The following is a 23,278-nucleotide window of genomic DNA, read 5'->3' on the forward strand; positions in this document are numbered from 1 at the left end:
GTGTTACAGGATGCATGTTTTGGAATATTTTTGTTCTGTACAGTGTTGTTGATCCATCCTCAGTTGTCTCCTATCACAGCCATTAAACTATGTAACTGTTTTAAAGTCACCATTGGCCTCATGGTGAAATCCCTTAGCGGTTTCCTTCCTCTCTGGCAACTGAGTTAGAAAGGACGCCTGTATCTTTGTAGTGACTGGGTGTATTGATACAGCATGCAAATTGTAATGAATAACTTCACAACACTCAAAGGGATATTCAATGTCTGTATTTTTATTTTTACCCATCTACCAATAGGTGCCCTTCTTTGCGAGGCATTGAAAAACCTCCCTGGTCTTTGTGGTTGAATCTGTGTTTGAAATTCACTGCTCAACTAAGGGACCTTATAGATAATTGTGTGTCTGGGGTACAGAGATGAGGTAGTCATTCAAAAATCATGTTAACCACTATTATTGCACACAGAGTGAGTCCATGCAACTTATTATGTGACTTGTTAAGCAACTTATTACTCCTGAACTTATTTAGGCTTGCCATAACAAAGGGGTTTTGTTATGGGGTTTTGTATTGACTCCAGACATTTCAGCTTTACATTTTTTATTAATTTGAAAACATTTCTAAAAACATAATTCCACTTTGACATTATGGGGTATTGTGTGTAGGCCAGTAACACACAATCTCAATTTAATCAATTTTAAATTCAGGCTGTAACACAACAAAAGTTGGAAAAAGTCAAGGGGTGTGAATACTTTCTGAAAGCACTCAGATCTTTACAGCTCAGCAGGCTTCAATATAATCCAAACATAACTCACAGGGAATAGTTATCATAAATAAACAAATTCCTTCATGTCACCAGCATTTATGATGTGATGACATCTTACTTCATGCTAAAATTACAACTGGGACTCACTTAGTGTTTATGGGTAGAGTGTGTGTTCACCATGCAGGCAATGAAAAGGGATTATGGCATTGGATCACTGAAGTTACAGTATTTAAATGGTCAATGGTTTAGCTTACACTTCACACAACTTGTCATTCACTCTTTAAATGTTTCACTAAGCTCTCCTTGAGTACACATACTGCGACGGTTGAATTCTGGCCATAGTGTTACGTGCTTTCTGTCATTGAGTAGCTAAACCGTCATGGACTGTCATCGAGTATATGATCGTATGCAGTATTTTGGCAGTGGCATTATGGCAGAGAGGGACTTGATCGAGTAAGAATGATTTATGTTGCAAAGTAGTTTTACCACAACTGTCATCATGAGTGTGCCCAATGGACCTAATGTAATGGCTTTCATTTGTGTTTGGTGGTGGCATGATTCAAACTATTAACATGAACGTTTTATTTGGAATGTGAGATGTCATAGATTGACAGTGAATTTTGAATTTTAACTTTAAAAATAAATTCATATATTTGATTTACAAGTAAAACACATTACTTTAAATCAAAGTGCAGTGGATAACATGTAACATTGCTTGAATCAATGTAAAGTGCTCCTGTAGGTCCATGAATTAGACTAGTTATTAAGCAGCAGGGTTGGGCACTTAGTTTGGAAGCTGCTGTATTGGCTTGATCACTGGGGAGCAGCTGGTGCCTCTGTGGGACACTGTGGATACCAAGGCTTTCACTAAAGGAGTGAAGGTAACAGCCTCTAACAGGCTATTTAGATCTGCAATTCATCACAACAACAGACCCATAGAACTAAACCCTGAGGGACTGTAACATCTATCATAATAACACTGAGATCAGTAACGTTGTCACAGGCTGTGAAATTGTGCAGTTGCCGTTATCTAATAAGGTTGCCCTGCATTGCATTGGCCTGGTTCCTCTGCCTTGTAGTAGCTAGAATAATGTAGGACTGTTGTAAGAATGTAAGAATTGTTCAGTGCAAGTTCTCAATTCAAATTCTTATTTTTTCAGATCCTTCAACTGTCTTCCCATTTAGATTCCTGACACTTTGACAGCTGAATCAGAAGCTATGAAAATGTCAATGCTGAAGGATAAATCTTTTCAGGTTTTAGGATCCATTGAGTCCCCTACGTTTCCATGGAGTCCCCATGTGCCATGTTGTTTTGACTGTTACTAAATCTTTAGCCCTTTTTGCTCAGGATTCTGTTTATAGATGCCCCAATATGACTGAGGTCTTTACTATGTGTGTAGCATTGTGGAAATACTAGCAATATGTGGCAATATGTCTGCGTAATTATTTATTATGTGCTAACAAGTTCTATAACGTTTCAACTTCAAGCAACTGGTAAATGTGTGTAAGCATAACATTACTCAATAAAAAAATAAAAATAAATGTATTCTGAACCGTAAGCAAATTAATGATGTTGAACCTGTTGAATGTGTTTGACAAATTTCACATAACTGCAGCTGATTCGGTTACAGAAAAACTAAATCACACTTAATGACAAAAAATAGGATATACTGCAACACCCATGCCAATATATCCTCCAAACACCAGCTTCTCAGGCATTATCACTTAAATATTACAATTATAATGTGCCTTCAGAACAGTGTGGAGTCAGTGCTTGAATCTAATCTAACTGTTACATCACAGCTTTGGGATAGTACTGAATGTCTTTATAGGCCTACATTTCTAAGATGTTTCCTAGTTGTGTAATATGTTAATTGAACACTTTTTGTAAAGCCTACCTCGTGTATGGAGCTTTTCCCGGCATGTAATAGTAATGTTTTATGTGTACAGCATTGAATTCACAAAGTCACCAAGACTAATGTACAGATGTTTCTACGTTTCAATATGTTTTATTAAGGAGTATGCAACAGTGTAAACAAGTGCACAAAACAATTTGTGGGCTCCCCCTTTTACACACAAGACAACAACAACAACAACATGCATCAAAACAAAATGGACAACAAAACAACACAAAAAGCAAATGACAAGGGGGAAAAAAGCAGGAAAAAGCAGTGCCTTCACTGACCACCCAGCCCCTGGCCTGGTTTCTCTGCCTTGCAATAGCTAGAATAATGTAAGACTGTTGTAAGAATTGTTCAGTCCAAGTTCTCAATTTAAAATAAAAAAGTTTATTCTTCTTTAGCCTGTAAGAGAAAGTAAAAGATATTAATGAGTATATCCAGTTCTGGGGTCTAGATCGCCAAGAACTAAAGTTGTGGTTATATTAAAATGTACTTGGGATGAAATGCCTCTGATCTTTTAAAATGAAGATTAAAGGAACAACATTAAACATTAACCTTAAAATCGATTTATTCATGTTTTTTTTTTTAAAGAACATTGCTTAGAAACGCCTAGAATGGCTTAGTACCGCTTCTCCATGATCATAATCCAAAAAACATCAGTTGCAGGGACGTTAAGAAGTTTTGTACTGCTAATGTTTTAGCTGTTGTTGTCAACGTCTCAAATGATAACCAATCGTAATTCGGTAAATTGTACACAACAAAAGCCGGACCAGCTAGTCATAGTAAAAATGCTAATTAGCTGTAAAAGTGCTACGTGGCATTCTAAAAAGTATGTTTTGTGCTTGTGGATTTCTATTGTAATTGACAGGTGGAATTGTTATATGTAGTTCCTTTAACTGGGTCCAATAATAATTTTGGCCATGTTTATGCAGCCAAATTATTATTTGTTTTGAATTAGGTTTAATCTGAGTCTGTGAAAGCCTTTATTGATGATGATGACGAAGTCTTACTTGAACATAATTCAGGTGTAGGTTTAAAAGCCGATCTTTACCTTTCCGGAGTCACGGCTCTTGACTCTGAGCTTGTTGACCTGGGACTCTGCAATGTCAGCGCGTTCCTCAGCCTCCTCCAGCTCATGCTGAACCTTACGGAACTTAGACATGTGCTGATTGGCTTGTTCCTCCTGGGAGAAGGGACACAGATCAACATCAGTGGTTTATTCAGGATGGCATATTTGTTTCATGCATTGCTTGCTATGGGCAAGTTCACTACACAACTTAATACAGGCTAAGACCATTATACTTGCTACTAATTTTAGACCTAACTCACCGCTTCCTCAGCCTGCCTCTTGTATGCCTTCACTTTCAGCTGCAGCTTTTCTACCAGATCCTGAAGTCTGGTAACATTCTTATTATCCTCCTCAGTCTGTGGGAGAAAGTAGATGTATCAGTGTTCATCTGTTCATACACATACATCTGTCTGTATTACTGTGTGTTAAGGTGCTTTTCTTACCTGGTAAGTGAGCTCCTTGACTCTGCGCTCGTACTTGCGGACTCCCTTAACTGCGTCTACACCTCTTCTCTGCTCGTACTCCACCTCAGCCTCCAGCTCACGTACCTTCACGGATGAAATTGTCATGTTTTTTATGAGGTGGAATCAGTTTTAAATCATTGCAAATAAATAGAGGTAGATTCCTCCAGGCTAATGTAAAGAAATGGTGTTCACGAAAGTTAATACAGACTATCACATAGTCTTCTTCTCTTCCTTTGTCCTTTTTGTAAATTTCATAGGAGAGTTTATAATGATAATGACATCATCATTATCCACGTGGGTTATTGAAAGCAAATTGTTTACCCCATCTTCTAAATGCCTGAACAACACACCCTTGTCTCCAGTTTCTGGAGCTGCTTCTTGCCACCCTTCATGGCCAGATTCTCTGCCTCATCCAGACGGTGCTGCAGGTCCTTGATTGTGACCTCCAGGTTCTTCTTCATCCTCTCCAGGTGAGCGCTGGTGTCCTGCTCCTTCTTCAGCTCCTCAGCCATCATGGCCGCCTGAAATATCATTAAATAGGTTTAATGAAGGTGAGACCTTATGGCAACACAGACAGGCTTTCCTGTAATGATCTGATAACCACATTTCTTGACTTAGTTATTCTGTTGTTATTAACTGTTATACTCATAAAATCTTATGACAAAACTGATATAGCTAGGATTTGGTACAGATCAAACACTTTCATGTGGTTAGCCTGGAGGCCTTGTACTGTGTTTTGGCCAAACATACGGACTCACATCAGTGATAGCCTTCTTGGCCTTCTCTTCTGCGTTTCTGGCCTCCTGGACAATGTCGTCCACCTCACCCTGCACCTGCACCAGGTCAGCCTCCAGCTTCTTCTTAGTGTTCAGAAGGTTGGTGTTCTGGAGGAGGAAGTATAGATCAATCAAAGATTGGCTGAATTGCCTTATCGCAAGACAATATACCAGTCACACCATGGAAATTATAGAAATCAATCGCCACAACCTTCAATGTTAATATTGTTAAAAAATATGAAAAACTGGCTTTTAATCAAGTATTTAGGTAATTTATTTCCTTTTATGTACTTTATAAAGTATGCTATAGCATCTGAGATGGCATGAATGTATGTCTAGAATGAGCTAAAGTAGGATAAGACAAAGTAATAAAGGGGAGTATATATATTTTTAAAAAACATGGGGGATTGGAAGTGATGCAGACAATTACATTGATAGAAGATACAATCTATCTGCAATATTAAGCTGATCCATTCCCCCCCCCCCCCCCCCCAAAAAATAAAATAAATAAATACAAAGTTGGATAAGACAAAGATTTTGACATGAAAGGCACGTGGGAGACAACTTTTTTCTTTGGTTCCATTAAGTGGAAGTTCCATTTGGCTCCCCCAGTGCAGATATACTCCCTGAAAAAGCGTGAGATTAATGAAATCACTGTCTAGTCCCTCTTTACCTTATTAATGTTGTCACATACACTGGATAAGTGCTGTGAAATGTGTTGTTTTAAAGAGTCAGCCATAGTAGCACAGCTTTCTAGGCATACTCATCTCATATCATATCATCAGTATGAAAAATGAATGCACTCACTAACTGTAAGTCGCTCTGGATAAGAGCGTCTGCTAAATGACTAAAATGTAAATGAAAAAATGTAAAATCAAATCAAATCAAATTGTATTGGTCATATACACATGTTTAGCAGATGTTATTGCGGGTGTAGTGAAATGCTTGTGTTTCTAGCTCCAACAGTGCAGTAATATCAACAATTCACAACAATACACTGTGGCAGATCAGGGGGTTGGGTCAAGACGTGTACACAGATCAGAACGGACAGAGTATGATTAGCTCAGTTTCAAGGGTGTTTATTAATAGAATAATCAAAAGAAAAGGGTAGGTCTCCCCCATGAGACCCTCTCTAGTATACCATCTCCAACTACACAAAAGTTACCTTACTTCCCCAAGTCCTCTCCCATGTGCTGCCCTTCTGGCAGCTTTATGGGCCTTGCACAGCTGGTGAGCAATCCGCCCTTAATTACTCATCAGCTCCCAATCAGCCCCAATTAGTCCTGTCCGGGGAGCCCGTCGAGACCTGGCACGTCCAGCAGATGGAGCCACCGCCTCGTGCTGTATACTCCATCTGTTACCAGGCCTCGACGAGTCTCCCCCTGGTGTCTGACCTGCTGTACGCCACAACACATAATACCCACAATCTAAAAGTTGTCTGGTCAGTGACCAGACCCGTACCTGAGAGTGGAGCAGTCCCACACGCTCACTGGCGTCCACCAGCTCTTGCTCAGCAACTTTGCGGCCTCTCTCAGTCTGCTCCAGAGCAGCCCTCAGCTCCTCAATCTCTGCCATCATCAGACCGTTCCTGCGTTCCACCATGGCGGCCTGCTCCTTCATGTCTTCTGACGCACGGACAGCGTCATCAAGGTGCAATTGGGCATCCTGGAATTCAAAACAACAGAGTATTAGGATGTGTGAGTGTTGTCTTTATGAAGAATGGGACTGATGTACCTGCTTTTCTGCTTTATTACATCACTTGATTAGTCTTTGACCAAAACAAAATCAGTCACATTTTTTGGTGTTTAACTGGAAGTTTTGGCATCTTTTACCTTGAGTTGTCCCTGGATATTCCGCAGCTGTTTCGTGGCCTCAGCGGCCTGCCTATTGGCGTGGCTCAGCTGGATCTCCATCTCGTTCAGGTCTCCGTCCATCTTCTTCTTCACCCTCAGGGCGTCGTTCCTGCTGCGGACCTCAGAGTCCAGTGTGTTCTGCATAGATTCTATAATCCTCTGGCTGTTCCTCTTGATCTGCTCCATCTCCTCGTCCTTCTCTGCCAGCTTCCTGTCCACCTCACCCTTGATCTGGTTCAGCTCCAGCTGCACACGCAGAATCTTGGATTCCTCGTGCTCCAGTGTTCCCTGGAAGAATAAAAGTGATTTGTCACAGAATGCTTAACATAGGAGATCATCCCAGCAATTAGAACATTATAAGACTTGGAGACAGCTAAAAGTAACAATTGGCTCTCTCACTATTGTGTTTATAAGACCTAAGGCAGTTGTATAAATCGAAAAGTTCCCACTCTTCGCAATGGCGAATGTGCATAAAGATGGCAGAACACAGATATGACTTCATTGTTTTAACACTACAATCCTAGTTTTTAAACTATGGCACACAACATGGTTCAATGCGCCAATAAATCAACACATTCTACTTTTTTTAAATTTGTATATATGGCGGTGTCTGGGAGCTAGAATCGGGATCATGTATACTGTGCTAATGTTTCAAGTTTCAATGTCACATGCACAAGTACAGTGAAATTCCTTTCTTGCTAACTCAAAACCCAACAATGCAATAATCAATAACAATGTATTACTAGAAAAAACACGCGAGAAATAAGAATAGGAAATCTGAAATACACAATAAAGTAAATAAGTAAGTAAGCATACTAAATTATATACAGGAAATATTTAAAAAGTCAGTTTCATTACCATATTTACATGTGCAGGGATACTGGTGTGATGGAGGTAGATATGTATAGGGGTAAGGTGACTAGGCAACAAGATAAACAGAGTAGCAGCAGCTTGTATGTGAGTGGGTGTGCGGGTGTGTAGAGTCAGTATAAATGTATGTGCATATTATGTGTGAGTGAGCAGATGATGGAGTGAGTGTTTGTGTGTGTGTTGGAATGACAGTGTGTGAGAGTGTGTAGGGCCCTGTGAGTGTGCATAGAGACAGTGCAAAGATTGAAATAAAAGGTCAGTAAAGATACAAGGTTAACTCAGATAGTCCGTGTAGCTAAATTTGTTAGCTATTTATCAGTCGTATTGCTAATTTGGCATTTGTGGTAACTACATGGAGACCACCATCTTTATACACGTCCGCTATTCCAAGGAGTGCACCACCTAGTGAAGAACTGTAAGCTATATTACTGCAATAAGTACCAATACAGGAGTACTGAACAGCACTGTAGCTCTCATTCTGTTAAATGTATTCTACTACATAAGGATGTATTATATCTGCTCACTTCAGCCTCCTCCAGAGCGGTCTGGATCTCAGAATTCTCAGTCTCCACAGTCTTCTTGGACTTTTCCAGCTCATGGATACTCTTGCTAGTCTCTCCGATCTGTTCAGTCAGGTCAGAGATCTCTTCTGCACACACACAGAGAAATGGTTTAGAACAGGGAGATTTTCAGTGAATATTACCAAATATCATACAGCTTTGCATAAAAGCCTTTTACGACCATAGATGTTTCAAAAGAATACAGCTATAACTGATAACAATACAAAAAGTGATATTGAAAACTGTACACTCCAAATGTGCCAAATAAACAACTCCTGCTGTTTACTCACGTTGGAGGTTCTTGTTCTCTCTCTTCAGAGTCTCCAGCTGATCCAGAGCCTCCTCGTAGGAGTTCTTCATCTTGAAGAGCTCTGTGCTCATAGAGCGAGCCTCCTTCTGAGCTCCTTCCAGTTCAGCCTGACCCTCCTCATACTTCTGCTTCCACTCAGCCAGAACCTATGGGATTGTATGTGATTTAATGGTTTATTCTTGATGTGGCTTTTACTTCTAATCAGAAATAAGCCATAATACATTATGATCACTGGAGACACATACTGATAATGCCTATCAGAAAGAAAATAAAACGTGTTGTTGCTATTAATTTTGCCAGTCCATTTAATAGCACATTTCAAAAGTCAGTATAGTGTGTGAAGTGTTCTTTTTCACCTTGTCGAAGTTCCTCTGCTTCTTGTCAAGGTTGCCAGCCATAGCGTTGGCCCTCTCTACATCAATCATGATATCCTCCACCTCTCCCAGCAGCCTTTGCTTGGTCTTCTCCAGCGAAGCACACTTTGAGTTGGTTGCCTCAATCATTTCCTCAGCGTCCTGCAGACGCTGCGCCAGCTTCTTCCTGTTAGACAGGAAATAGTTAATCTTTTAATGCTTCCACTGGTACTGTATTCAGACAAACGTATCATATAAACATGGTGCCTCATAATGAAGTGAAATTAGGAAGGTGTGAAGATGCGCACATTTAGGATCATAGTTATAATGAGAGGTTTATTTTCAAGTGTAACTGCTTACTTGGCCTCCTCAAGCTCCTCTGTGCGCTGGATGGCATCCGTCTCATACTTGGTCCTCCACTGAGCCACCTCACTGTTGGCCTTAGACATGCAGCGTTGCAGTTCTGCCTTGGCCTCTTGCTCCAACTCAAACTGCTCCCTCAGAAGGTCACAGTCATGGCGGGCAGACTGGACACCATGGGCCAAGGCATTCTTAGCCTGAGTGAGAGATAGCAAAACCGGTTACAGTAATACATTTCTGAGGATGGTTTAGTTATGATAAACATGACAAGAGGCATTTGACTCTATACTCTGTGCTTGGTAGAGCATTTTGACTCCCTTACCTTGACCTCCTCCTCAATCTGCCTCTTTAGCTCCTCCACCTGTTGGGTGAAGGCCTGCTTGCCTCTGGTCAGCTGAAACACCAGAGCTTCCTTCTCTTCCAGCTGGCGTCCAAACTCACCTGCAAGGGATGAGAGTACACATTGTAAATTCTTCTGTAGCCTTGTACAATAGCCCCTAACACATGTTGTTGGGTACTGATTTAGATTATGTATGGTAAATGTGTTGGTCATTGTTGTGGGTACCGTTCTCAGTCAAGAGTCTGGCCCTCTGTCCATTGATGTCGTTGATCTGGCGAAGATTCTCGTCGTTCCCAGTCTTGAGCTCACTCAGCTGATCCTCAATAGTACGGCACATCTTCTCCAGATTGCCCTGTTAGTGAAATATAGATAGGTCATCTTTATTTAACATTCTTATGGTGTACAGCTTGTATACAGTCGTGGTCAAAAGTTTTGAGAATGACACAAATATTAATTTTCACAATATCTGCTGCCTCAGTTTTTATGATGGCAATTTGCATATACTCCAAAATGTTATGGAGAGTGATCAGATGAATTGCAATTAATTGCAAAGTCCCTCTTTGCCATAAAAATTAACTTAATCCCAAAATAACATTTTTACTGCATTTCAGCCCTGCCAGAAAAGGACCAGCTGACATCATGTCAGTGATTCTCTCGTTTACACAGGTGAGAGTGTTGACGAGGACAAGGCTGGATATCACTCTGTCATGCTGATTGAGTTAGAATAACAGACTGGAAGCTTTAAAAGGAGGGTGGTGCTTGAAATCATTGTTCTTCCTCTGTTAACCATGGTTACCTGCAAGGAAACACATGCCGTCATCATTGCTTTGCACAAAAAGTGCTTCACAGGCAACGATATTGCTGCTAGTAAGATTGCACCTAAATCAACCATTTATCGGATTATCAAGAACATCAAGGAGAGAGGTTCAATTGTTGTGAAGAAGGCTTCAGGGCACCCAAGAAGGTCCAGCAAGCACCAGGACCATCTCCTAAAGTTGATTCAGCTGCAGGATTGGGGCACCACCAGGGCAGAGCTTGCTCAGGAATGGCAGCAGGCAGGTGGGAGTGCATCTGCATGCACAGTGAGGCAAAGACTTTTGGAGGATGGCCTGGTGTCAAGAAGGGCAGCGAGGAAGCCACTTCTCTCCAGGAAAAACATCAGGGACAGATTGATATTCTGCAAAAGGTACAGGGATTGGACTGCTGAGGACTGGGGTAAAGTCATTTTCCCTGATGAATCCCCTTTCCGATTGTTTGGGGCATCCGGAAAAAAGCTTGTCCGGAGAAGACAAGGTGAGCGCTACCATCAGTCCTGTGTCATGCCAACAGTAAAGCATCCTGAGACCATTCATGTGTGGGGTTGCTTCTCAGCCAAGGGAGTGGGCTCACTCACAATTTTGCCGAAGAACACAGCCATGAATAAAGAATTGTACCAACACATCCTCCGAGAGCAACTTCTCCCAACCATCCAAGAACAGTTTGGTGACGACCAATGCCTTTTCCAGCATGATGGAGCACCTTGCCATAAGGCAAAAGTGATAACTAAGTGGCTCGGGGAACAAAACATCGACATTTAATCCCATTGAGAACTTGTGGTCAATCCTCAAGAGGCGGGTGGATAAACAAAAACCCACAAATTCTGACAAACTCCAAGCATTGATTATGCAAGAATGGGCTGCCATCAGTCAGGATGTGGCCCAGAAGTTAATTGACAGCATGCCAGGGCGGATTGTAGAGGTCTTGAAAAAGAAGGGTCAACACTGCAAATATTGCCTCTTTGCATAAACTTAATGTAATTGTCAATAAAAGCCTTTGACACTTATGGAATGCTTGTAATTATACTTCAGTATACCATAGTAACATCTGACTAAAATATCTAAAAACACTGAAGCAGCAAACTTTGTGAAGACCAATACTTGTGTCATTCTCAAAACCTTTGACCACGACTGTACATTGCTGTCTTGCAGTAGGGTTTTGTAGATAGTAATTTGACAGTGATGCTACTCCAGCCCTTCACCTTTGAGGTAATTGCATTACCCTCTATGTCTATAGGATTAACCCACTAAATTGAAGCTGTAGTACGCTTACAAATGTGTCCAACTTTAGAGCTGGACGCCATGCTGCTGTCTCGCAGCATTCCATTCATCCATTAATGTTGAGTATTTAGGGTTTGATTCAAATGCCCACCTTAGTCTTGGCGACAGCCTCCATGTTGCTGGAGAGGTCGTCAATCTCCATCTTGTACTCGCTCTTCTCCTTCTCCAGCTTCTGCTTGACACGCTGCAGGTTGTCAATCTGCTCTCCGAGCTCCGCCACACTGTCAGCCTGCTTCTTCCTCAGGACTGCGGCTGTGGCCTCGTGCTGCAGGGTCGACTCCTCAAGGTCGCGTCTCAGTTTCTGGAACTCAGCCTCGCGCTTCTTGTTCATCTCGATCTGAGTGGCAGTGGCACCTCCAGCTTCCTCCAGCCTATCACTGATCTCCTCAAGTTCCCTGGAGAGATCGGCCCTCTGCTTCTCAACCTTTGCCCTGGCAGAATGCTCAGCCTCAATATCCTCCTCCAGCTCCTCAATACGAGCCTAAAGCAAGGGAGGGGGGTTAGGATGGGGAAATTTAAACTGACCTTGCAAAAATAAATAGCCTGGATAGTTGTGTATTTATACTATGTTTTATAGTTCCTTTATTACAACTACAGAATGTTGCTAAATGAGTAAGACTGACATCTAGTATCTAGAACATGTAGTATCTAGAACATCTAGTATCTAGAACATCTAGTATTATATGGAATACTATACTGAAGCCGGGGTTAGATACTGTACTGTACCTGGAGTTCCTTGATTTTCTTCTGCAGCTGACCGCCCAGAGACTGCTCATCCTCAATCATGCTGAGGAGCTGGCTGGTCTCAAAATCCTTCCTATGGGAACATAAATGCATCAGTACTCAGCAGTCACTTTGTATTTAAAAGAGTCTTTCAAAGTCCTAACTACACAAAACTATTTTTTTAAATGTACTTTTTGATCTTTTCTTCAGACTGCTGCTTGTCATTCTCCAGGTCCATTATGGATTCCTGGGCCAGTCTCAGGTCTCCCTCCAGCTTTCTCTTGGCTCTCTCAAAGTCCATACGGAGCCTCTTCTCTTGCTCCAGAGAACCCTCAAGCTACATGTTAAGATACTTGTGTCAGTTAATTTTAAACAATCAATGATTATGCCATGGCCTAGCTAAATGTTTAATCTAACAATATATAAATCCATGACTCGATAAAGTCTGACTCCACTCACGTCATCAACTTGCTGTTCCAGCTTGGTCTTGGCCTTGGTCAGAGTGTTGACTTTGTCCTCCTCTGCCTGCAAGTCGTCCAGTGTCTGCTGGTGGGCCTCTTGGAGGGCTTTCTTCTCCTTGGTCAGCTTGGCAACGCTCTCATCTTGAGAGGCCATCTCCTCAGTCAGATTTTTGACCTGAACACAGCCACAACAACATTTGTATGTAAGTTGTGTGGTTAGTTTCAATCATTGTTTAGCTTTGGGTTGATTCTACTATTGTTCAGCTATGTCAACATTTTAGACCTTGTTTTCAGTGGCGTGTTTCTCCTTTTCCACTTTGGCCAGGGTGAGCTCCAGGTCATCAATGTCCTTCTTCAACTCCGAACACTCATCCTCCAGCTTCCTCTTCTTGGAGGTCAGCTCAGCATTCATTTCCTCCTCGTCCTCCAGCCTTTCGGTCGTCTCTTTGAGTTTGGCCTCCAGCTGGATCTTGCTCTTGATCAGCCCCTCGCACCTCTCCTCAGCATCGGTCAGATTCTCTGATTCCTGGTTTCACAATGATAGAAAAATAGGCAGACATTAATTTAGTCAGTGCACACCTCCTGTCCATCGTTTTCAATATAATATGGGTAATCAAGCCAGGCACTTGACAGATGCTCACAGATGCAACTTGGAGCGTCAGGTCATTCTTCTCCTGCAGAACAGTCACCATCTTCTCCTCAAGCTCCGTCTTGCGGGCCTCAGCCTTGGTCAGGGCGATTTTGCACTTCTCATTGTCCTCCTTCATGTTGGCTAGCTCCTTCTCAGTTTCAGCACTCTTCAGCAGTGGCTTGATCTTGTAATACACCTTCATCCATGGCCAGTGTTTAACATTCATGAATGAGCGAATGTTGTATTTGATGGTGAAGACGGCCTCTCTGAACAACAGGAAACAGGGATATTGGTGAGTGTTATGGCTAAATAATAGTAATATGTTATTTACAGGACAAAGTTACAGCTCCTCAGAAAAAATAAAGTGATATTCAATTAATGAATCAAAAAAAGTATAACATTTGTAAATTTAAGGTGAATATAACATGTTCAGTTTGATCCCTGGAGTCGTTGGAGATTAAATGGAAACCACTGCAACCCTGTTAGATGAATGTGGGTGAGCCTTGATCCTTGAGATATCTTCTATCCCTCACCTCCGCTCCATCATCTTCACAAACTCCTTCCTCATGACGAACCCACGACACAGAGACTGTATCATGCAGACCAGAGAGGCCAGCCTCTCATCTCGCATCTCTTCCAGGACACCCAGCAGGCCAGCTTTGAAGAACACCTGAGCGCATGTAACAGGAAGGTAAATGCCTGAGACACCGGTAAGAACTAAGAACACCTGAGAATAGGTCAACATTATCAATGGATGTCATCAGAAGTCAGAACGCATAGAACAGGGTTGAATTTAAATGAGGGATCAACACGACAATATTTATTGTAAAAAGGCTGTGAGTGGTTAGCATTTACATTGTTGTTTTACTTATGTTTTGTGTTTGCTTTTCCTGAGTGTATTTGACCCTGACCTTGGTGTGTCCAAATTTGTACTGCTCGTGCTCCACATCGATTGACCCAAGCAGCTTCTCAGAAGCCTTCTTGTTGTCCATGAATGTGCCTTCTGGGATAACACTGGGATTCAGTACTTTGTACCTGGATTAGGAGAGACAGGCAACTGTCAGTTTTTAAATTGTGAGCAAACAAGGATATTCTGTTGCTGTGTCATAGTTTATGAAATCTGCTGAACGATTTTAGCCATTCTTCTTCTTTTAAATTTTTCTAGCATAGGCCACTCGATGCCAAACGTTGTTTCGTCTGTATTTATAAGATCTCAGAATGTAATCTTTTAAGATTTCAGAATGTAATCTTTTAAGATTTCAGAATTTCATCTTTTAAGATCTCAGAATGTAAGAATTTCGGAGTTTCTTATTATTTGGTCAAATTCAGTTCTATTCTAAAGTAAACATGGAGCCATGTTAGATAGGTCACATCTCTAAAGGGTACCTCTGCTTGAAGTCACCGTAGGGGATTCTGCTGGGGAACCCCTTTCTACAGATCCTGATACCCTCCAGTACACCGTTACACCTTAGCTGGTGGATAACCAGGAAGTTCTCCATCAGACCTGGAAAAACACAATGTATCATTAAAGCCAATAAACACAAACATTTGAAGGGCTACAATTACATTGTGGTGATGTATGTGCCATTATTTCTCGGTAAATATATGGGAATAACTTATAATCAGCTATCTTGTACCACATGTAAGTAAAGGTAGTTACTTAGTGCTTATTTTGTTTTAGGATACTGAATGTCACTAGCTGATAACCATAGGGTTACAATTTAGTATTTCACTGGATGTTTCTTGTACCTGGAGTCTTTGACTCATTGGGGATCAGACAGCGCACAAAGTGAGGGTGAGTGCTCCTCAAGTTGGTCATCAGCTTGCCCAAGTTCTCCTGCAGGGCGGGGACACATCAAACAGCCGTCTCAGAAATTATTAATACAAATGAACGCACCTTAGGTTTTCACCTAAGGTACATTAAAAATGTTGACCAGATAGGTTTTAACCAGATAACTTTGAATACAAGTTTGAGAAGCTCACCCTGAACTGGGAGGACACCGTCTGCATGGAGCCTCCCTTCTTCTTGCCTCCCTTCTTGGACGCTCTGTCTGTAAAAATAGCTAAAATCATGAGTGATTGACATCTATGGTGAACACCCTATTTTATTTATGAGATAATATATTTGCAACTGCTACCAAATAGTTTGTGTAATGTTGATATCGGGAATATTGGCAAAAAATATTAAATAATGTTAAATGACCTTCAGCTGGAGCATCAACGTAGATAAGAACCAGCAGTTTCACTGAGGACTTCTGGTATAGCTGCACCACTGAGTCGTTCAGGGGGTCCTTGTTCTTGTCCAGCCAGCCACAGATGTTGTAATCCACAATACCAGCGTAGTGCACCAGGGAGAAGTGGGCCTCGGCCTTTCCCTTGACAGGCTTGGGCTTCTGGAAAGTGTTTTTCTTGCCCATATGCTGGTCATACAGCTTGTTCTTGAAGGAAGTGTCTGAAGCCTTGGGGAACATGCACTCCTCTTCAAGGATGGAGAAGATGCCCATTGGCTGATGAAAAATGTAACAGCAGGATTAGTAGCAGCCATCTTGTACCAAAATGGTAATAATTCACTCTCAACTCCAACATCTGTCCCTGTCAACTCTGCTGTTGTCGCCCATTCCACAGTACATTATTCTTAAGTAAAATGATTACAGTCTGCTTACCTTCTCAATAAGCTCAATGCAGGCTGCCAAGTCCATGCCGAAATCAATAAACTCCCAGATGATTCCCTCCTTCTTGTACTCCTCTTGCTCCAGGACAAACATGTGATGGTTGAAGAACTGTTGCAGTTTCTCATTTGTGAAGTTGATACACAGCTGCTCCATGGTGTTGAACTGTTAATGACGTTCAAAGAAGATTAGTTCAATCACCTTTTGTCATAAGGCCTCAAAGCCATAAACTGTTTATTCTGTAATGATCACATACTTACATCAAAGATCTCAAACCCAGCAATGTCGAGCACACCGATGTAGAAGTTCCTTTGTTGCTTGGTGTCCAACATCTGGTTGATACGGATGACCATCCACAAGAACATCCTCTCATAGATGGACTTGGCCAGAGCGCTCACAGAGTTATACACCTGTGCAAAAACAATACCTCCAGTTAATATGTGAGACATTGATCATGTCTTGCTGGTATTGAGCTTCAAAAAAATTAATCAAAACATAAAATCAATAGTGGTGTTGTAGCAATTATTGAATCTTGGATGTCTCACCTGAGGCACGGTCTGTCCCTTGGTAACAAACTCATTGCCAACCTTCACTCTGGGGTAGCACAGAACTTTCAGCATGTCAGCTGAGTTCAGACCCAGGAGGTAACCGATTTTATCAGCTACTGTAGATAGAAAGAACAGCAGACTCATATACAGGGACACAGGATGGCAAATGTAGTGTTACTGACAGAGAAACCAGTTTCATTCGGTCTATTCCTGTGTTTGGAGCGAGGACTCACCCTCTGTGCCGTCTGGCTCGGCCTGCTCTTCACGCTGCTTCTGCTTGAAGCGTAAATTGCCGTGGTGCATGACAGCGCCGGTCAGTTTGTAGATGCCCATCTTCTCATCATTAGTGAAGCCCAGGATGTCAATGGCGGCCTGAGTGACAGGAATTTCATAGTTAAACTTAGTGTACGCACACACAGCAGATATCACAAGTTCAGGGAGTTTCAAACTGGACAAAACTGTCATGGGGCTGCACCGCTTGGAGTTAAGTTATAACATGTACAGTAATTGTGCATTGCATTCAGTGGGGGATGGAGGTGTGACTCATCCTTGTATATAGTTTGTGAGACTCACGTCTGTGGCATCCAGCTCCTCTTTGTCATCGATAGAGGCCACTTTGATCTGCCCCTGGCTGATCATGGGGAAGTCGTAGGGGTTGGTGGTGATGAGCGTCATTTCTGTGGGAAAGGAGAACAGGACAGAGAGTCAGTTAAACCAGATGGAATTTGCTCTCCCCTACCTTTTCCTCTCTTGCATGAGATTAAGATTAAGATTAGAAAGTGCGGACATAAAGGATGTGCTGTATCTGCATTGGGAGCCAAATGCAACTCAAAATACACATGTAATGCAGTGAAAAATAGAGCAGTCAAATGAAACTATATGGATTTTTTAATTTCCCCTCCCTATTTCTCCTAGGAGACTATACCCCAGGAATACGAAGCAGACTTTATGACTCACAGGTACAACAAACTACAGGAAGAACCTTTATTGGTTCACGGGACACCAACCCACTGAGGCTGGAAGTGTCATCTTTCACAGTACCATTTAACTTGTCATCAAATGAGGGCAGCATTTGAGTGGTGAACTGTCACTTTGTCTTGGATTGCTTGATTGATATTACCCCTTAATTTCCACTGGAGTGCACTAGTTCTCCATGCAAGTAGCCTAGCAGTTAAACACATTGGGCCAACAACCGAAAGGTTGCTGGTTCGAATCCCTGAGCCAGCAAGGTGGAAGAATCTGCCGTTTTGTCCTTGAGCAAAGCAGTTAACCACCAACAACAACTGCTCCCCGGGCGCTGATGACGTCGATTAAGGTATCCCCCCACATCTCTCTGATTCAGAGGGGTTGGCTTAAATGTGGAAGACACATTTCTGATGAATGCATTTGGTTTTGCAACTGACTAGGTTTTCCCTTTCCCTGTTTATGGAACTCTAACTCAATTAGGCAATTATCTGATATTGAAATATTACAGTAGTCATGAGTAATACAACCCTGAGCTTTATAACTCACTGTAGCACTTCAACATTGAAATGAGAACACTGATATGTTGATTCAGGTGCAATGTCCCTGTCAACTAAATGAGAAGAATAGTCAAACCGCTTTCTACTTTGTCGTACCAATCAGCTCAGGCTTGTGGTTGGTCATCATCTGGTAGAATATGTGGTAGCTTCTCTCATCGGGCAGCTGGAAGGTCACTCTGGACTTCTCCAGCAGGTCTGAAAGAGAACAGGAGATAAAGTTCAGTGCTTGGTCTCCTTAAAACATAATCTCTGTGAATTTTGGACATTGTGCATTCATGACTAATAGTCCGACAAACAATCCAACCAACTTACAGGTCTCAATGTCAGCACTAGATAGTTTGCCATTACTGTGGAAGTGAATCCTGATGAATTTACCCTAAAGTAGAGCATGGGGGTTAGAAATGAGGGAATGAGTCAACAAAAGGAAACTGCCAAGGTGTCCATCTCAATACTCTGAAAATAAAGCTTTCCTTTCTTTCTAACCCTTCGTTTCCCATTAACATTTGGAAAGACTGGATAGGTCTCAATCTCTGTCCTTCTAGATCAATAAGGAATATTTAAGTACGGCAAGTGTGTCCCTCATACTTACAAAACGAGAAGAGTTGTCATTCCTCACTGTCTTGGCATTACCGTAAGCCTCCAGCAGAGGGTTGGCAGCAATAATCTGATCTTCAAGAGACCCCTGAGGGAGACAAACACAAGTAGGTCAGAAACAGCATGGCATACAGTACTGTAGAACACCCTTCTTCAACAGTGGTGGAACTGTCTTAAAATAAGCAGTTATATACGGTTGGCCTACAGATGTAGGATCATAATTTGAGCAAGTTTGCTACAGCAGCAAAATAATGCTGCAGGAAATGTGTATTCTGTGGATTATACACTGAACAAAAATATAAACGCAACATGTAAAGTGTTGGTCCCATGTTTCATGAGCTAAAATAAAAATTCCCAAAATTGTTCCATATACACAAAAAATGTGGCAGTACGTCCAAGAACTTGGCAGTACGTCCAACCAGTCTCACAAGCGCAGACCACGTTTATGGCATCGTGTGGGCGAGCGGTTTTTTGATGTCAACGTTGTGAACAGAGTGCCCCATGGTGGCGGTGGGGTTATGGTATTGGTAGGCATAAGCTACGGACAACCAACACAATTGAATTTAATCGATGGCAATTTGAATGCACAGAGAAACTGTGACGAGATCCTGAGGCCCATTGTCGTGCCATGTTTAGGATGCTCTGGATTGACGTGTACGACAGCTTGTTCCAGTTCCCGCCAATATCCAGCAACTTCGCACAACCATTGAAGAGGTGTGGGACAACATTCCACAGGCCACAATAAACAGCCTGATAGACTCTATGCAAAGGAGATGTGTCTTGCTGCATGAGGCAAATGGTGGTTACACCAGATACTGATTGGTTTTCTGATCCACGCCCCTACCTTTTTTTTAAGGTACAGTATCTGTAACCAACAGATGCATATCTGTATTCCCAGTCATGTGAAATCCATAGATTAGGGACTAATGAATTTATTTCAATTGACTGATTTCCTTATATGAACTGTAACTCAGTAAAATCTTTGAAATTGTTGCATGTTGCATTTATATTTTTGTTCAGTATAATTAATGGACGTTTTTGTAGGGGTTGATACATTTTCCCTAAGGGGAAATCAAGTCTGAAATGTGAAAGTGGAAATTACAAACTTCAGAAGCCTTTTTAAACCTAAAATACACTACAAGTTTTACATTTCCTGCATTGCATTGAAAGTTGTCCTGCAACAGGGTTATCAAATTAAGATCCTACACCTGTACCTGCATTTTGCCGGGTTCTGCCGCCCTCTTCCTTTCTCCTCCAGACACAGCGATAGTGGCAAAGTATTGGATGACACGCTTGGTGTTGACAGTCTTTCCTGCACCAGATTCTCCACTGGTTTATGTGACAGAGAATAAGAGGTTTTGGTGACATGTTTCAGTGTCAGACATCATTCAAAACATAATCATTTAAAAGTACACTTTGAGTTGTTTACTCATTTACTATAGTTCATGTATACGCTTAATAATTGTTATGATATCGAACTAACTATAATGTTAGATGTTAGTAGAGAACTTACGTAATCAGGATAGACTGGTTCTCCCTATCTGCAGGCAAAAAAACAACAACAAAGAATATGAATATAAACCAGTTTTGATTCATTATGGCATTTGCCAATTGTCTTAAAGTTGTGGATAGTGTTGCACACGCTTTTCACTAGTTCTAAATAAATAAAAAATGATTGCATGGATGTTTCCAGCTGTCTTGGCTGCCCATATCTGTTTGTGTGAGCTTCCCTCTATTTATCCGTCCATCCACATGTATAAGATCATACCCGTCAACATGAACTGATAGGCCCTGTCAGAGACAGAGAAGATATGGGGTGGAGCCTCCATTCGCTTCTTTCCTCTGTAAGCGTTAACAACCTCCTCGTCGTACACGGGGAGCCACTTGTAGGGGTTCACTGTGGCACAGAACAGCCCGGAGTAGGTCTGGATGAAGGGAAGTTAGGGGATTAGCAAAATCAGCTTTTCTGTTAACTGTATGGACCTGTGTGAGGATGTTTGAGGTCTGAGTTGCTATGGAACACTTACAAGTGTTTCTTGTATTCAGTTACATTATTTTTGCGTAGGTGTTTTTCAATTACAAACAGCATGTGCATTTTGGAGTTATGTTGGTGTCTTATATAGGCTATATAGGTGTCATATACGGTGGTGTCCTATGTTCACTTATGAGTGTGTATATGTACCTATAATTTATATGTACAATAGGTTTCTTACGTAGATCATCCATGCTGCATAACGCTCTTTGAGGTTATACAGGACAGTGGCTTCATTGAGGTAGGTCATCATGGCCATGTCCTCAATCATGTCAAACTTTGGGGGGTTCATTTCGAAGACATCAGCTTCTTTGAAGTCTTTAGTCTGAAAAGCAGTCGGTAATCTACATTACACTTGGATTAACTGGAAGAACTGTTACTGAATCTGTGTCGACACTGCTTTGATTTTGTAATCATCAAGTCAGTCATACATTTTACTGTTCATATGTAGGATCTTAATTTGAGCCAGTTTGCTACAGCAGTAAAATAATCCTGCAGCAACAGGACATTTTAATTATTATGTCTGAAATTATAAAATTCAGAAGCCCTTTTAAACCTCAAATACACTACAAGTTTTAAGTTATCCTGCAACAGGGTGATCAAAGAACCTACATCTGAAGTAATTTTTCTTTGAAAGATAATTGTGAATAAACAAACTTCAACTTTAAACTGAATTCTGTCCTATGTTGTAGGCTTACCTCGCCAGTGTCAAGGACTTTCACCTGGACCTTTCCCCCTTCTCTGCCAACAATGGTACCCTTGAGGTACAGCTCCTTAACATCAGTCACATAGCAGGCGTTCTTTGCATCGAAGGGCTTGCTTTGGGCCTCAATCCTCGCCTTCTCAGGTTTACGGAGGTATACACCGGCTTTGCCATAAGAGGCCATCTCTGCGTCGGTACTCATGGTGGCAACTCACTAAGAAACATATAAGGAGGATTTACCTAAATTGGTCGAGACCAGACGGACCACAAGAGTTAACCAATCCTGGGAGCGGGTTTGGTAGCTCATTCTTTTATACATTAGCAACAAAGTTAGGTAAGTAGTAAGCTTGTGTAGTTAATAAAACAGTGTCTCTCATAGAATACACTCCAATAGAAACAATTTGAGTGAAAGACTCAAACAATGTCTTACCTTGTCTTCCTCTTCCAGATGAAATTGTATGTTAGAGGGTTCTGTAAGACATTGAGGTGTCATGATTAAACACACATTACCGGCACTTAGTCTCATCCCACCTGAAGAGTTGTAAAAAACATTGAATGGCATCCCAAATCAATCCACTTAAAAACACATTCCATGCACAAAACACATTTCACATCCTGTCACAACAGATAAATGGCATTTAAAACAGATTGCAACTTGACAATGCAACTACATTATCAGGTGCCGAGATATTAGAATAAACAGTGTAAAAGTGTAAAGGGAGATAGTCTTACCACAGAGGTAGAAGCTGTCTGTCATTGATGCTGCTCTGAGGCTCTATTTATCTGGTTGACAGTTTCAAGTGCTAACCAAGCAGAAGTTAATTATGGCTCTCCTGATCAAGGATGTGGATTGGAGGAGAGAATTAGGGGTTGACTCCTATTGCCACTATGTATTTCTGTGATATTTGTCTCTGAATTGGATTTTGCTAACTTCATATAAAGGTAATGTGTTATAATAATGTACCTTATTAAATCATTGCTAATAGTTGTTCATCATTTATAAATCATTAGCCATACATTTGTAGATGTTACTGTAGTAAGCTAATTACTACCAAACACAACCACAAAAAGACAAATATAATAATGAGTTAAATATATGTATATTTTTTTATCTATCAACATTATGCCAAAGCCTTACTAACAACTGTTTGTTGTGATTGAGTAAGCTAGGTAAACCATCCATGCAGTATATTGAGCTATGTTGGCAGTGGAGCCTTGGGGAATAGCGTAGTAAATCTTGATCCATTACAGTAATGGATTATTGAAATTATATTGGGGTAGAAAAATTGTGTTATCATAACTGCCAGCATGAGTTTGTTGCCTCTCAGCATTTCATAATGACAATATTTACACCATTCGTGTCCCTGCAGTGAAAGTCTAACTTGGGATTTGAAACTCATAACACAGTCCTGGCACCCTTTGAGGGACCTGGGAGAGGCCCAATTATGTTCCTGACAACATATATGAGTCGCAAGTTTATTACAGTACTGATGTCAGTAGTGTGAAGGTAGGGACGACTAATATGGACAATTTACTATGCTTGCCAGCACCGGATCTCTGTGCTACATAGTAGATCATGGTGCTTCAGCAGTGTGGAGTACAGAAGACAGGTGTAGGACATTCACTTTAAATGGGCAATCTGCAGTTCAAACAATAACAAAGTGGCCACCGGTAAACAGCTGAG

At 41.4% G+C, this 23,278-nt stretch overlaps 1 protein-coding gene across 1 annotated transcript; it reads right to left on the bottom strand.

Annotated features, from left to right (window-relative positions):
* Window positions 1-3,046: 3,046 nt before the first annotated feature.
* LOC311127514 (myosin heavy chain, fast skeletal muscle-like) lies at window positions 3,047-21,796 on the bottom strand (the record flags this gene model as incomplete). Its single annotated transcript, XM_084159336.1, has 39 exons — window positions 3,047-3,061; window positions 3,711-3,842; window positions 3,989-4,084; window positions 4,172-4,276; window positions 4,543-4,713; window positions 4,951-5,076; window positions 6,430-6,633; window positions 6,801-7,109; window positions 8,216-8,340; window positions 8,542-8,707; window positions 8,918-9,101; window positions 9,275-9,471; window positions 9,597-9,715; window positions 9,840-9,966; window positions 11,802-12,191; window positions 12,437-12,527; window positions 12,625-12,770; window positions 12,893-13,069; window positions 13,178-13,420; window positions 13,536-13,791; window positions 14,059-14,195; window positions 14,437-14,560; window positions 14,912-15,029; window positions 15,275-15,362; window positions 15,509-15,576; window positions 15,729-16,032; window positions 16,189-16,359; window positions 16,455-16,604; window positions 16,740-16,858; window positions 16,976-17,114; window positions 17,316-17,419; window positions 18,362-18,460; window positions 18,578-18,641; window positions 18,855-18,947; window positions 20,074-20,188; window positions 20,373-20,400; window positions 20,628-20,784; window positions 21,073-21,216; window positions 21,590-21,796. The coding sequence occupies 39 exons, from the start codon at window positions 21,794-21,796 to the stop codon at window positions 3,047-3,049; spliced, it is 5,808 nt and encodes a 1,935-aa protein (XP_084015462.1).
* Window positions 21,797-23,278: the final 1,482 nt, after the last annotated feature.

This window comes from Coregonus lavaretus, assembly GCF_964263955.1.
Source record: "Coregonus lavaretus genome assembly, chromosome: 4".
Taxonomy (NCBI): domain Eukaryota; kingdom Metazoa; phylum Chordata; class Actinopteri; order Salmoniformes; family Salmonidae; genus Coregonus; species Coregonus lavaretus.